This window comes from Zalophus californianus, chromosome 4, assembly GCF_009762305.2.
Source record: "Zalophus californianus isolate mZalCal1 chromosome 4, mZalCal1.pri.v2, whole genome shotgun sequence".
NCBI lineage: Eukaryota > Metazoa > Chordata > Mammalia > Carnivora > Otariidae > Zalophus > Zalophus californianus.
In genome coordinates, this window is record NC_045598.1 from 78,298,018 (window position 1) to 78,313,440 (window position 15,423).

Consider the following 15,423-nt stretch of genomic DNA (forward strand, 5'->3'; position numbering starts at 1 on the left):
GAAATTACTCTCTAGTGGCTAACAGGTCTCAAACATGGTGGACCTTCTAATATATTGCAGTCTATTATTTCTTCCAAGTATAAGTTAATATGGCTAATACACATTTACAAGTCAAGAACTTGGATTATGTAATTGGAAGAAAAGGAGTGATAATAGAGGATTTTGAATGTTAGCTAACAGCAGAACCGGCTGGGAAGCCTGTTAAACGTAGATTTCTGGGTACTGTTCTAATGATTCTGATTCAGTAGGTATGGAGTCATGCTCAGAAGTCTGCGTTTGTGAACAACTGCATGTGATTATGATGCAGATATGCTTGGATTACATTTTGAAAAGTGCATAATGTGTGTTTTGTGAATATTTGATCTTCATTTCTGTTGAGGATAGAATAAGGATGCCTTTTTAGGTAATTATAGACCAGGACCACATGTGTATATGTTATATTCACACTTTAAAACTGAGGCTAATGCTGTCTGTAGGAGTACTTTTAAAATGTCTGATTTCTCATTTTAAAATCTGTAGCCTACACCAAGGAAAAACTTATATTATGTAAGTAATGGAAAAGGAGATTTAGTCAGTCTAAATCTAAATTATAGCCATCAGCTTACTTAGAAAATTATCTAGTACTGAGATTAATAACTTTTCAGATTACAAAATTAGTACAGTCTTGTTGAACATACCGAAAGGACAAAGAAGAAAATAAATCATTAATAATTCCACCACCAGAAATAGCTACTGTTAACATTTTATTATACTAATTTCAGTCTTTAACAGCTACTTTTAAGAAGTGGGTTAGGAGGCAATCATATCTGGACATAGGGGTCAGAATTTAACTACTTATGTATTACATAGATGGAACAATCTGTCATATACCTGGCCTTTCACTATTTTTCTTCTAAATTGTCACTTATCTTTAAAAGTAATTTTTTTAAAAATAATTTTTTATTTATTTCATTGTGTTTTCAGATGACAAAGAAATGTTCTCAACTTTTAACTCTCGAGAAACAGCTGGAAGAAAAAATAGTTGCTTATTCCTCTATTGCTGCAAAAAATGCAGAACTAGAGCAGGAGCTTATGGTAAAAATAACTGTTTGGCTTCAAATTCACTGTGACTTTAAGGCACTTGATTTGTGATAGCGTGTTTGTTTTAGTATCATTGTTGTACAGTATACTGAATAAGAAAGTATAAATTCTACTAAACTTTTCTGATGATTCATTTTTTTGTTTCTATATTTTTAAGTTTATAGGCTTATATGGCAAGTTGTTATCTGCAATTTCTGATTTTTATTCTAGTAGAATTGAAGGAAATAGTATACTTCTTTGATAGGCTTTTTAGTATTTTAAAATAGTTAAATCTTCATTTTGATGCAGTTTTTTTAAATAACCATTTTGTCTCTTCAATAAATGTTTATTTTTGAAGTTTTACATATTACCCACTGTGATTCTTCAAAGAATAGAGTTTGACAAATTTAATGCTTTACTTACGTACTTTTATGTAAAACTAGTTCTCAATTATATTCTTTTAAAGTGTTTTTATATTTCTAGGAAAAGAATGAAAAGATAAGAAGTCTAGAAACCAATATCAATACAGAACATGAGAAAATTTGTTTAGCTTTTGAAAAGGCTAAGAAAATTCATCTTGAACAGCATAAAGAAATGGAAAAGCAGATTGAAAGAGTAAGATATTATGTTTTTCTTTTTTGTGGCTGAATAATACTCCCCGTGTGTGTGTGTGTAAAAATATGAGCTTGAAATATAGAGCAATAACATTATTCAGTCTGAGCAACAGAGAGAAAAAAAGATTTGGGAAAAGAACAGAGCCTAAGGGACGTGTGGGATAATATCAGAACTGAAACTCTATACCCATTAAACAATACCTCCCATTATGCCCTCCCCCCATCCCCTAGCTACCATCATTCTACTTTCTTCTGTCCCAGTGATTTTGACTACCCTAAGTACCTCATGTAAGTGGACTCATACAGTATATGTCTTTTTGTGACTGGCTTAATTCACTTAGCATAATGTCCTCGAGGTTCATCCATGTTGTGGGATATTGCAGAATTTACGTCTTTTATAAGAATGAATATTCTATTGTCTGTATATACCACATTTTGCTTATCCATTTATCTATCGATGGACACTGATTGCTCTGGCCAGAACTTCTAGTACTGTGTTGAATAGAAGTGAAAGTGGCATCCTTGTTTTGTTCCTGATCTTAGAGGAAAAGCTTTCAGTCTTTCACCATTTTCAGTATGATGTTAGCTGTAGGTTTTCCATATATGGCTTTTATTGTGTTAAGGTAGTTTTCTTTTATTCCTAGTTTGTTGAGTGTTTTTATCATAAAAGGGTGTTGAGTTTTATCAACTTTTCTGCATCAATTGAGATGATCATGTGGTTTTTTTTTTCTTCATTCTGTTGATATGGCGTATTACATTGATTGAGTTTTACATGTTGAACCACCCTTGCATTCCAGGAATAAATCCCACTTGGTCATAGTGTATAATCCTTTTACCATGCTGCTGAATTTGGATTATTAGTATTATATTGATTTTGGTTTTAATGTTCATAAGGGATATTGATCTGTAGTTTTCCATTAGTGTTTTTGTCTGGTTTTAGTATCAGGTTAAAACTGGTCTAATAGTTAAGTAGTGTTCTCTTGGGGTGCCTAGGTGGCTCATTCATTAAGCGTCTGCCTTTGGCTCAGGTCATGATCCTAGGGTCCTTGAATCCAGCCCCACGTCGGGCTCCCTGCTCAGCGGGAAGCCTGCTTCTCCCTCTCCTACTGCCCCTGCTTGTGTTCCCGCTCTCACTGTGTCTCTCTTGGTCAAATAAATAAATAAAATCTTCAAAAAAAAAAAAAGTGTTCTCTCTTTCTTAACTTTTTTGGAGAAGTTTGAGAAAGATTTTTTTTTTTTTTAGATTTTATTTGAGAGAGAGAGAAAGAGAGTGTGGGGGGAGGGGCAGAGGGAGTGAATCTCAAGCAAACTCTGTGCTGAGCACAGAACCTGATGTGTTGCTTGATCGCATGACCTGTGAGATTATGACTTGAGCAGAAATCATGAATTAGATGCTCAACTGACTCAGGCACCCCTAAACATTGGTATTCTTTAAATGTTTGCTAGAATTCACTAGTGAAGCTATCAGGTTCAGGGCTTTTCTTTGTTGGGAGCTTTTTGATTACTGATTTAACCTCTTACTAGTTTTAGGTCATTCAGATCTATTTCTTTATTATATAGTCTTTGTAGGTTTTGTTTTTCTAGGAATTTGTCCATTTCATTTAGATTATTCAATTTGTGGGCATACAATTATTCATTATACTCTCTTATGATCTTTTTTGTTTCCGTATAATTGGCAGTACTATCCCCACTTTCATTTCTGATTTTGGTAATTTGCGTTCTTTTTTTTAATCTTTAAAAAAATTTTTTTAATCTTTAAAAAAAATCTTAAAAAAAATCTTTAATTTTAGCTGAATAGCTAAAGATTTGTCACTTTTGTTTATTTTTTCTAAGAGCTAACTTTTCATTTCATTGATTTACTTTATTGTTTTCTGTTCTCTGTTTTGTTGATTTTTACTGTAATCTTTATTATTTCCTGCCCTCAACTAGCTTTGGGTTTAGTTTGTTCTTCTTTTTCTAGTTCCTTATGTTTTGAAGTTAAATTATTGACTTGAGATCTTTTTTGTTTTTTAATGTAAGCATTTATAGCTGTAAATTACCTCTTAGCCCCACTTTGGCTGTGTCTCTTAAGTTTTGGTAAGTGGTGTTTTTGTTTTCATTTGTCTCCTAATTCTAATTTCCCTTGTGAATTCTTCTTTGATTCATTGATTGTTTAAAAATCTGTTTAATTAATGCCACAATGTTATGAATTTTTTTTTAAGATTTTATTTATTTATTCATGAGAGACAGAGAGAGAGAGAGAGGCAGAGGGAGAAGCAGGCTCCCCACTGAGCAGGGAGCCTGATGCGGGACTTGATCCCAGGACCCTGGGATCATGACCTGAGCCGAAGGCAGACACTTAACCATCTGAGCCACCCAGGCGCCCCAATGTTATGAATTTTTTAATTTTCATTATTCATTTCTAATTTCATCTGGTTGTGGTTGGAGAAGATACTTTGAATGATATCTGTCCTTTTAAATTTGTTGAGACTTCAGTTTGTGGCCTAATATGGTCTATCCTGCAAAATGTCCCCTTCACACTTGAGAAGAATGTGTATTTTGTTGTTGGGTAGAGTGTTCTGCATATGTCTGTTAGATATAGTTGATTTATTCTGTTAAGTCCTCTGTTTCCTTACTTATATTCTCTCTAGTCTTCTGTCCATTATTATGAGTGGGGTATTGAAGTTTCCAACTATTTTTGTAGAACTGTCTGTTTTTCCCTTCAATTCTGTCAGTTTTTGCCTCATATATTTTGATGGTCTGTCATTACATGAGTAAACTTTATAATTATTATATCTCGCTACTATTTTCAACCTTATAGTAAATAATGTCCTTCTTTGTCTCTTAAAACCTTTTTTGATATAAAGTGTTTCATCTGATGTTTGTGTAGGTACCCCTGGTCTCTTTTGGTTACTTATTTGCATGGAATATCTTTTTATATCCTTTCACTTTTAGCACGTTTGTGTCTTTGGATCTCAAGTGAGTCTCTTGTAGACAGCATATACAGTTGACCCTTGAACAACATGAGTTTGAACTACATGGGTCCACTTATTTGTGGATTTTTTACAACAGTACTATAAATGTATCTTCTCTTATGATTTTATTAATGTTTTTTCTCTAGCTTTACTAGAAGAATATGATACATGTAAGATACAAAATATGTGTTAATCAGCTGTTTATGTTATTGGTAAGGCTTTGGTCAGCAATAGGCTATTAGTAGTTAAGTTTCTGCGGAGTCAAAAGTTATACAGATTTTCAACTGCACATGGCATCAGCCACCCTAACCTCTGCATTGTTCAAGGGTCAACCGTAGTTGGATCATGTGTTTTTATCTTCTGCCAGTCTCTATCTTTTGATTGGAGAGTTTAATCCATTTATATTTAAAGTAAATACTCATAGAGACTGTCTTTTTGTCATGATGCTGTTTGTTTTCTATATGCCTTACAGTTTTTTTGTCCCTTCTTTCCTATGTTACTGTCTTCTTTTGAATTCAGTTTTCTTTTTTTGTAGTGAAATTTTGAAATCTTTTCTCATTTCCATTCTCTTTTGTGAATATTGTATTGTTATTTTTTGTGTGGTTGTCATGGGTATTACATTTAACATTCTAAAGTTTTATTCTTTTTTTTTTTTAAAGATTTTATTTATTTATTTGACAGAGAGAGAGAGACAGTGAGAGAGGGAACAGAAGCAGGGGGAGTGGGAGAGGGAGAAGCAGGCTTCCCGCCGAGCAGAGAGCCCAGTGTGGGGCTTGATCCCAGGACTCTGGGATCATAACCTGAGCTGAAGGCAGATGCTTAATGACTGAGCCACCTAGGCGCCCCTAAAGTTTTATTATTCTAATTTGAATTTGTACCAGCCTAACTTCAGTAATATACAGAAGTTGTGTCCTTTTACAGCTCTATTTTTATTCTTTTCCAATATTAATGTCATAAAATTATTTCTTTATACCTTGTGTGCCCTAAAACATAAGCTAATAATTCATTCAAATGTATTAGTCTCTCAAAGTATTTAGAAAAGACTTGGAATTATAACCAAATTTATACTAATTAATTACACTAACTGGTTTTTTCTTCATTAAATATATTACTCTTAAATCCTATAGAAAACAAAAAGTGTAATTATAAACCATCATTAGAATAATACTAGCTTTTATAATTATCCTTGCTGTTATCTTTGAGAGTTTTAATACTCCATATGGCTTTGAATTATTGTCTAGTGTCCTTTCATTTCACTTTGTAGAACTCCCTTGAGCATTTCTGGTGGGGCATATCTGGTGGTCACAACCCCCTCAGCATTTATTTCTCTGGGAATGTCTTAATTTCTGCCTCATTTTGGAAGGACAGTTTTGCCAGCTAGTGGGATTCTTGGTGGACATTTTTTTCTTTTCAGTAAATTAACACATTTGGCTTCCAAAGTATCTGATGAGAATCTGCTTGTAATATTATTGTGGATCCTTGTATGTGATTTCTCATTTATCTCTTGCTGATTTCTCTGTCTTTTGAAAGTTTTGATTATATCTGTGTGTTCATGTAATTCCTTTTTGAGTTCATCTTTCTTGGAGTTGAGATTCTTGGATGTTTATTTCCATGTCTTTCATTAAATTTAGACATTTTCTTTTTTTTTTTAAGTTTTTATTTATTTAAGTAATCTCTCTACCCAATATGGGACTCAAACTCATAACCCTGAGATCAAGAGTTGCATGCTTTTCCAACTGAGCCAGCCAGGTGCCCCAAATTTAGACATTTTCTTTTCTTTTTTTTTTTTTAAAGATTTATTTATTTGAGAGAGAGAATGAGAGATAGAGAGCACGAGAGGGAAGAGGGTCAGAGGGAGAAGCAGACTCCCTGCCGAGCAGGGAGCCCGATGCGGGACTTGATCCCGGGACTCCAGGATCATGACCTGAGTCGAAGGCAGTCGCTTAACCAACTGAGCCACCCAGGTGCCCAAAATTTAGACATTTTCAATCATTATTTCTTCAGATATTCTCAATGTCCCTTTTTCCCTCTCCTCTCCTCCCATGATCTGCGTTTTGGTCTGCCGGATGGTGTCCAACAGGTCCTTTAGGCTCTGTTCACTTTTCTTCCATCTTTATTTGTTCTGTTCCTCTAATTTGTTATTTGATTATTTTCATTTGAGTGTTTTCAGAGTTACTTAGTTTTAATATTTTCTGGTTAACCTTGTTCTGTCATATTTTTATTATATATGTATGTGTGTTATATATATATCATATAATTTTTCCACATTTGTATGTAGTATGCACATATATGCATATACACATATCAGTAATTTCCCATTTTGTCTTCACAAAGGTATTTTGAAATTTTGATAACACCAATTATTGTTGAAGTTATGGGAATGAGAATCTTACACATTTCTAATATAAGCATAAATTTTGATGCACTTTGAAGAGAAATACCTAATGAAATTGGAAATGTGCATATCCTACAAACAGAAAGTCCACTTCTAGGTGATCTATTCTAAAGAAACTCTAATACATAAAGAGACGTGCACAGGATGTATTGTAACATTGTTGTGATGGTGAAAAATAGAATATTAAACTCTTCTTGATTTGAAGAGAGGACGTCTGTAGTTGTTACAGTAGAATACTGTACTTTTAGGAAAAGCAATGAACTAGATCTACATATGGTTACATGGATAAATATCCAGGGATAAATATCTAAAACAACATTGAGTAAAAAAACCAAGTCGCTAAAACTTGCAGATGTTTTGATATTGTCTGTGTAAAATTTCAAAACAAAAATACATATTATTCATAGATCTACATATGTAGTAAACACAAAAAACGTGTGAGAAACATACCAGAGAATGATACAGACCAATTTCAGCATAGTACATTTGACCTTTGAACAACTTAGGGGTTAGGGGCACAGTCCCTCTGCACAGCTGAAAATTCTCATCTAACCTTTGCCTCCCCCAAAATTGAACAGCCTACTCATGAGAAGCCTTGCTGCTAACAAAACAGTCAGCTAATACATATTTTGTATGTTACACGTATTTGTATTCTTACAATAAATCCAGAGAAAAGAAAATGTGATTAAGAAAATCATAATGAAGAGAAAAAATACATTTACAGTACTATATTGTAAAAAGTCCTCATATAAGTGGACCTGTGCAATTCAAACCTGTGTCGGTCAAGGGTCAGCTGTACTGATGAGGGAGGAAATCAACTGTATTGGTGAGAGGTAAGACCTGGCCATGTGATTTCATTTCTTCTCTCAAGGGAGAGAAACTGAATGAAATATGGCAAAATGAAAAATCTGTGTAATTTCAGTAGTAATTTAACATGGGAGTATTATATTCTTTTCTGTATATTTAACATGTTTCATGATTTTTTAAAAATTATATGAAAGTTAATCATGTTTTTATGTTTAGCTTGAATCTCAACTAGAGAAAAAAGACCAACAGTCTAAAGAACAAGAAAAGACTATGTCCATTTTGCAGCAAGATATAATATGTAAACAACATCATCTTGAATCACTAGACAGACTCCTGACGGAAAGCAAAGGGGTAAAATCATCTTTGTGAAAGTGCTGTTTATTTTATCTGTTTATTTATTTTTTAAAAAAATATTTATTCATTTGAGAGAGATAGAGATAGCAACAGAGAGCACAAGCAGGGAGGGAGTGGGAGAAGCAGGCTCCCGCTGAGCAGGGAGCTCGATGCGGGGCTTGATCCCAGGACCCCCGGGATCACGACCAGAGCTGAAGGCAGACATTTAACTGACTGAGCCAAACAGGTGCCCCTGAAAGTGCTATTTAACAGCTGACTAATACTTATGTTTCTATAACCTACCTTTAATTCTAATTAAATCAGTTGCTTAACAGCCTATTAGTAATGCTAAAATTAAAATATTTATACATGTACTCATATTTCTGCTACCAATCTGTGTGTTTTCAGGAGATGGAAAAGGAAAACATGAAGAAAGATGAAGCTTTGAGAACATTACAGAACCAAGTATCGGAAGAAACAATCAAGGCTAGTATGCTAATTTTTTAAAACTTTTTTTTGATAGAGACATTCTGTAGCTTTTATACTTTCTCTATAAATTATAAAAATTATTTAAATAAAAACTCACAGGTAAAGATTTTGCCTGAGTCAGTGAACTTATTTTCTGTAAGTATATTTTCTTCATTGTGAATTAAAATCTTAATTATTTGTTGATAATCTGGTTTGTGGATCGTCTAAACTTTTTTTTTTGCCTTAAGAAAGGCTTCTTTTTTAACAAAAAATGTTTTTTTAACTGTAGCTACTTATTAACATTACCAGTAAAGAATTAACAGAGGAAGTGAAAGGAGATGAATCTACAAGCAGTCGAATTTTACTTCTTTTTACCAATTCTGCTATAAGATTAATTAGGAGAGAAAATCAGAATTTCCAGATAAAATACAAAAATCCTTTTGTTTTATGGCTACTCTGTCTTCATGGTTAAAAGAATGGGTTTTGGAGCTAAGTTGACTTGAGGTTCAGTTCTGATTTCTGAGTGCTTACTAGTTAACTTTAACCCTGGCTAGGTTATTTTAAGTCTCTGAACTTTAACTTTTTCATCAGTAAAATACAGATAACAATACTCTGGAGGAGGGTCAGTATGAGGAGGAGATGAAATGAGGTACCTATAATGCTTAGCACATACTTAGTTATTCAAAGTTTCATAAGTACTTACTATATATTCGATATTTCTCCTTTGCATTTTTAGTGTTAAAAATAGGTAACAGCATGTTTATTCTGTCATATATGGCTTGAATATAAGGAATATGTTAATCCAGTGTTATTTTTGCCTAGTACTCTGTTTTTAATCCATTTTATTACCAAGTATGCCCATGTAAACACGATTATATGTTTATCCATAACTCATATAGTATTCCCCAAAACTTTTAACATTTAATGCCATGTCAGTTCATTTCCTCATGTAAAAATAACCTCTAAGATCATTAACATGAAAAAATCATTATGAAAGTTGTAGGCATGAAATAATTTCATTAAATAAAATCTGTTTTGCCACTTACCTCCTGTTTTTTTATCAAACTACCTAACACATCTAGTAGTTTATTTCCATATGTTAATAACCAGATATTAAAATCAGTAAGAGAAGAAATTGTTACTGGGTTTTATTCCCTTAATGGCTTTAGGTTTGATGTTAGTGGGGCAAACACCAAAATGAGGAAGAAATATAGAAACAACATTCCTATGACTCAAGCTATACCAAACCTAACATACAGGATATTTGTAGCAACAAAATTGAAGTTTGAAACCTCGTTTCTTCCTGATATGTCATTACCACCTTCCCCTCTTGACTTTGGCTATGTCCCTCTACGTAGGTACCTCTATTTGTTCTTTGCATAAAAAATAATGAATTTTTTTAAAGTAACCAGTCAAAGAATATATTCTTACAATTGGTAAATTCTTGAAAAATGCAGTCAGTTCAACCATTAACAAAGGAAATACAAATATAATTAATGAAATCACAAAAATTCTGAATTTTCTATCTGCAGGAGAGTTATAAGAATCAATTTAAAGTTATATCATTTATGAAAGTATGATTAATGAGAACTAGAAGATTGATGAGAAATTCTGAACAGGAATAAGAAACCAATAAATTAAAGCAATTATATTACATGTTGTTAAATAGAATATTGAGAAGGTGCCTGTTAGATTTAGAGATTTTGTTTACTTACTTTCTTTTGTTTCTTTGCTTTTATAGTCCACTCTGGATTTTTTTCTTTTCCCAAAGAAAGTCATAAGTAGAAAAAAGCAACAACAAAAAAGAACTTAGCTGCTTTTGTTGAAAATAGGTAGACTAGAGCCCATACCTGGTTACCCCCAGACTATACTCCTGAGGAAGTTCTTTTGGTTCAACAAAGCAATGTCTTTATTTTCATTTCATTCATTTCATTTCATTCATTTATGTCCATATATGTGTATGTGTATTTATAGGTGGTTTGTGTGAGGTGAATGATGCTTATCCATATGAGATTTAGACTCTCAAACTCCTTGTTCAAATAATGAATCCAACAGAGTAGTAAATGTTTGGGGTTTTATTATTTTTTAAATTGATTTATTAATTTTAATTAAATTTTATTTTGAGGGGCGCCTGGGTGGCTCAGTCATTAAGCATCTGCCTTCGGCTCAGGTCATGATCCCAGGGTTCTGGGATCGAGCCCCACATCGGGCTCCCTGCTCTGTGGGGAGCCTGCTTCTCCCTCTCCCACTCCCCCTGCTTATGTTCCCTCTCTTGCTGTCTCTCTCTATCAAAAAAAAAAAAAACAACAAAAACTTTAAATTTTATTTTGAAGAATTCCAAACCTACAAAAAAATGGAAAGAATAGTACAGAGAACATTTGTGAACCCTCTGCCTCGATTTACTGTCTGTTAAACTCTAGCTGCATTCATTTCATCTCTCCCTACACACACATACCCACTTGTGCATGCACCCACCCAATCTCATAACGTAAATGTGAGACATAAATGTGTACATTTCCTTTTTGCCAGACCACCTGAGAGAAGGTTGCAGATGTCATAACACTTTACACCTTTAATATTTAAACTTGCATCTCCTGTGAACAGAAACTTTCTCCTACATGACTACACCACTCTGCACACCAGAGAAAGTAAAAGTTAATTCAGTGGCATCATTCAACACACAGTCCATACTAAATTTTTCCAATTATTTAAAATCATTCTATATAGCCTTGCTACTCAAAGCATGGTCTGTGGACTAGCAACATCAGCATCACCTAGAAACTTGTTTGACTTGCAGAATTTCGGCTATACCCCGGACCTACTGAACAGAATTGGGATTAAGGTGAAGGAAGTGAATTGCTTCTGGTGCAAAATTTAAGGAGATTCTTACTCTTGGGGTTGTATAAGTATAGTGTTGGCACTTGGCATGACCCTGAGAGTGAGAGCTTCCTTAAATTTTGAGCCCATGTCTCCTGTCCTACCTTTTTGTCCTTCTACTGAATCAGAATCTGTATTTTAATAGGGTGCCCAGCTGATTTGTATGCCCATTAAAACCTTCAGAAACACTACTTCAGCTTGTTCTTGTTCTTTTTCCACTCTAGGATTCATTTATAATTACTTGTTGCTTTTGGCACTTTAGGTTTCCCTAAACTCACTCTTCTGTTCTTCTTGATAGTGAATCTTCTGAAAGTCTAGGTCAACTAGAACACCACATGAGTTATACTGTGTTTTTCTGCTTCCCATCAGGAAGCACATGTCAGACTACCCATAACTGGCATTGCCAATATTGGCACCTTATTTAAGCTGATTACTGCCAGATCTCCCCATGTAAAGGGCACATTTTTTTCCTTTATAATTAAAATGTGCGGTGATTCTTTCAGGCCATGTGAATGTACTACTCCTCAACTACCTATAACCAATAGTTTTAACATCTTGTGATAAAGCTTGCCTGAATTAGTTTTTACATTATTAATTATCAGGTGCGATATTCTGACAGTCACAGATTTCATTTTTTCTCTGTGTGTGGGAGATGATACAAGTACCAGTGCTCATTCTCATGGTTAAGAAAGAAAACTAAAAAAATAAAACCCTCAGGAAAAAAAGAAAGAAAGAAAACTCATAAGTATTTATACCTTTCATAAAACAAATGTTAATTTGTGTTATTTAATGTTAATTTATTAACAAGGATAATAATTCAAAATTAGCAACTTTTTAGCTGTTAATGGTTATATTCACAGGCTATAGGGACAATCTTTGAAAATGGTCTTTCAGGATTCTCTATTTAGAAATAAGAGTTGCAAAGATAATTTCATGATATAGAATAAATAGTATCTACAAGAGGGAGCATTTTTCTTTTTCTCATCTTGAGATTTCTTTTACACCTTCAAGATGACTTACGAGAATGCTGCTTGATTAAGGGGGGTAAAAAACCACTCCTGAGAAGCTCAAAATTACACTAAGAAAGAAGCAAGACAAGCATCTTTTTGACAGATGGGATATGGAGCACATGTGCAAATTGTGGCCCTTAAACTAATTTTTGTGAAAAAAGTTTACTGAATTTGTGTTGCTCTTTGCTCATTTGCTATTTAATATTAAGGTGTGTAAAGCATTTGCAGCTCTATGAACACTTGGACCAAGTTACAGTGCTGCCTTTCTGAAAATGTTTTCACTGATTCAAAGCAAATGCAGCCTGCTAAGTTTTTTTTCTAGCTAACAAAAATATTTTCATTTTCTTTGTGACTTGAGCACATTCAGAATATTTGCACCATAGCATTATTAGCGCAGTACACTAATGTGTACTCACTTTACTATTTTTCTTGATCAAGGGAACTTAAGAAAAGGCTTAAATGTTGTTTACTATTTTAGGTAAATGTCTTAGGGTGTTTGGTCTACAGGTTCTTGACAGTTGACCCCAGTCTGTCTTTCCAGTCTAATCTCCCAAAAACCCATCCCCTATAAATTAATACTCTTCGTACCCTAAACTGCCAACTTCGCACCATTCCTTTTCACATTGTCTTGTCTCTGGACATACTCCCTCTTCCTGGAATGCTCTTCTTCACTTGTTCATGTTCTGTTTATTCTTTAGGACTCCAGCCTCTGATTTCCTAATTTGCAATAAAAAATCAGTTTTCTAAATAAATTTTTTCTGTGATAGCATTCTGTGTCCTAAGTTGGGCTATGTATTCAGTTTGAAGCAGTTAGGTAATATTAGGAGATAAACCTGTAAAATATTGAACATATAATAAGCACTCATTAATATTAGTTGATTTTTCTTTTTTTGCTTTTCTCCTGCTTAGGTCAGACAACTAGATTCAGCACTGGAAATTTGTAAGGAAGAACTTGCCTTGCACTTGAATCAATTAGAAGGAAATAAGGAAAAGTTTGAAAAGCAGCTAAAGAAGAAATCTGAAGAGGTAAATTAGCATTTTTATTAAAAAACATTTTTCACATGACTTCTTTTTGAGATATTATTTTTAAGATTCTTTAAAAGTACATCTTTTTGTAACTGATAAAAAACTTTCCATTAAAGGGTGCCTTAATCCGAGGGTCCTGGGATCGAGCCCCGCATCGGGCTCCCTGCTCTGTGGGGAACCTGCTTCTCCCTCTCCCTAAAGACAGGACCAATAAAATATGAAGAGTTCCTTTTTCAATCTCTAAACTTACATAATTATGTAAAGTTGGTTAAAGCTTCTGCCTTGGGCTCAGATCATGATCCCAGGGTCCTGGGATCAAGCCCCCCATCAGGCTCTCTGCTAAGCGGGCAGCCTGCTTCTCCCTCTGCCCCTCCCCCCCAACTTGTGTGCACTCTCTCTTTCTCAAATAAATAAAATCTTTTAAAAAAAACTTTCCATTAAAATGTGAATTCCAATTTTATATTCTTTGTTTATAACAAACATTAATTCTGTGCAGTACAAAATATGACACCTTAAAATTCCGATTCTTTTATCTATTTCTAGGGAATCAGAAGATTAAATTATTGTTAATATCACAGAAAGGAATTCTAACAAAATGATTAAGACTTAGAATATTGTTTTAGATTTAGAGGCGTAAAATTCTTCAAATTTTTTTTTTAAGGTTTTATTTATTTATTTGACAGAAACACAGCTAGCGAGGGAACACAAGCAGGGGGGAGTGGGAGAGGGAGAAGCAGGTTCCCCACGGAGCAGGGAGCCCGATGCGGGGCTCGATCCCAGGACCCTCGGATCATGACCTGAGCCGAAGGCAGACGCTTAACAACTGAGCCACCCAGGCGCCCCATCTTCAAGTTTTTTCGTTTTATTTTTGCTCCTTCTGGTTGTCTGAAGGATTGAGAATTAGGTTTGGAAATTCAACTTTGTCTATTGAGAAGAGTTTCTGAGATGCTGGATGGATGACTCAGGTTATCTTATTCATACCTTATTCTATATCATCAGTGTCTACCACTTTGCTTTCAACATAATAGGTATTCACTTTGCTCAAAGGTATAACCTTAGTGAAGAGTTCCTTTATTTCTTTGTTAGAATTTATAATACAAATTTAAAATAAATTCTGTTTTAAAAATTAAATATAAGCTTTAAACCTTAAATTCATGTTTAGAAATAGTCCCCCAAAAATGTTCATCAAAGTTGACTTGAATGCATCAGAAAGTCCCAACCAGAAAAATAGAATCCTTTCTATATCTTTAAAATGGAGAGAATTTTATGCAGAGAATTAGATACACAGGTGATGGAAGAGAGAAGCAAACAAAGCATGGTAAGGTGACTCAGATTATCATAAGCAGGGACCTACTACCATCATTAGGGATAGAGGAATATCAGGAAGAGATGCAATGATTATAGTCCAGAAGCAGGGCTGCCTAGTGGAGTGAGGTCCACAAAGGAATCTGTCTAATTGAAACTGAGGCCATAGAGGAGGAGGACTGCTCCAGGTCCCTCCCACTGGCTAAATCTTTGTTATCCAAAAAGGAATTTCTTGCAATACCTGGAGCAGAGCAGGGGGAAGGCAAGCATAGATCTAAAAGCAAATATGTAGTTGACTAGCACTCCAGACTTAGGTGTATCACATAATTATGTAAGTTTAGAGATTGAAAAAGGAACTCTTCATATTTTATTGGTCCTGTCTTCTTCCTTCCATGTCTCTTCATGAAGGCTTTTATAGCATCTTTGACAGACAGGCATATATTTCTCTACTGCAGTATATGGAATTTAAATTACCTCAACTATGGATACTTTGACTTTTTAAAATAGAAATGTTATTTTTATTTTACCATGAACTTCTTCAAACATTACTTAAACATTTCTTTGATAGCCCTCAC

General features: G+C 34.1%; 1 protein-coding gene across 2 annotated transcripts in view; it reads left to right on the forward strand.

Annotated features, from left to right (window-relative positions):
• CCDC18 (coiled-coil domain containing 18) overlaps positions 1-15,423 on the forward strand; it is a 128,587-nt gene that overhangs the window by 40,154 nt on the left and 73,010 nt on the right. For both annotated transcript variants that reach the window (XM_027625945.2, XM_027625955.2), the window contains exons 13-17: positions 964-1,074; positions 1,543-1,674; positions 8,046-8,180; positions 8,571-8,648; positions 13,427-13,543. In XM_027625945.2, the coding sequence (XP_027481746.1) occupies positions 964-1,074; positions 1,543-1,674; positions 8,046-8,180; positions 8,571-8,648; positions 13,427-13,543 (573 nt within the window). The remainder of the gene's footprint in view (positions 1-963; positions 1,075-1,542; positions 1,675-8,045; positions 8,181-8,570; positions 8,649-13,426; positions 13,544-15,423) is intronic.